Source organism: Penaeus monodon, chromosome 22, assembly GCF_015228065.2.
Source record: "Penaeus monodon isolate SGIC_2016 chromosome 22, NSTDA_Pmon_1, whole genome shotgun sequence".
Lineage (NCBI taxonomy): Eukaryota > Metazoa > Arthropoda > Malacostraca > Decapoda > Penaeidae > Penaeus > Penaeus monodon.
Window position 1 is genome coordinate 19467769 of NC_051407.1, and position 747 is coordinate 19468515.

The window sequence follows — 747 nt, forward strand, 5'->3', positions numbered from 1 at the left end:
TCCCCCGTCAAGTGAAAACCGGTGTAGCACCGCCTCCGCTACTGCCGATGGTGAGCCAGCCCATTGCCTCAGTGTCTTCAAGGGAACAGAGACGTGACGATCGAGAAGGGACCACGACCGCCACACCAGCGACCACAGACAGACAAGGAACAGTTCTCTCAGACTTCATTCTCGAAGGCGGACAGGATTTCAACACGAACTTCACAGCTGAATATCTCTCATATCCTACCCAACAGAGATTCAACAGACACCAAACAATATGCCACATTATACCACATATCACACCATCAACAGACAGACCGAATAATACAGGAGATACACTTCGAATTAAAGAGAGGACGCAGATAACAGGAATACACATTCCACTACTAGGACCAGAGGACAAGAGCCACGTTACAATTCCACACTAAATATGATGGTTAGCCATTAAAGGCACATCATCCAGTAATAGTAATTGTTTCAAGTGCTGTATTATACTATATCATAACCTTAGATTAAGCAGAATATATATTCATTATTGCCCACCACCATATTCGAGTAAGTTATTATTCTTACTCTGCACTTGGTTATAGCTCTTACTCGATAGTTTTAATTGAGTTTATGGATTTGTTAAGTGTTTTGATTTTGTTTTCATGATTAATGATATATTCGTAGAACAAAACGTGGCTATAAAGGAACATTAAAAAAACGTATCTGAGCACAAACACCTGCACAAAATATGTCTAATTCCTTAGTACTAACTCTTAC

The 747-nt window shown here is 40.4% G+C and overlaps 1 protein-coding gene across 1 annotated transcript in view; it reads left to right on the forward strand.

Moving 5' to 3' along the window:
- Positions 1-410, forward strand: part of LOC119587349 (GTPase-activating Rap/Ran-GAP domain-like protein 3) — a 420180-nt gene extending 419770 nt beyond the window's left edge. Inside the window, exon 26 of the mRNA XM_037936096.1 lies at positions 83-410. Within this exon, the coding sequence (XP_037792024.1) occupies positions 83-410 (328 nt within the window). The remainder of the gene's footprint in view (positions 1-82) is intronic.
- Positions 411-747: the final 337 nt, after the last annotated feature.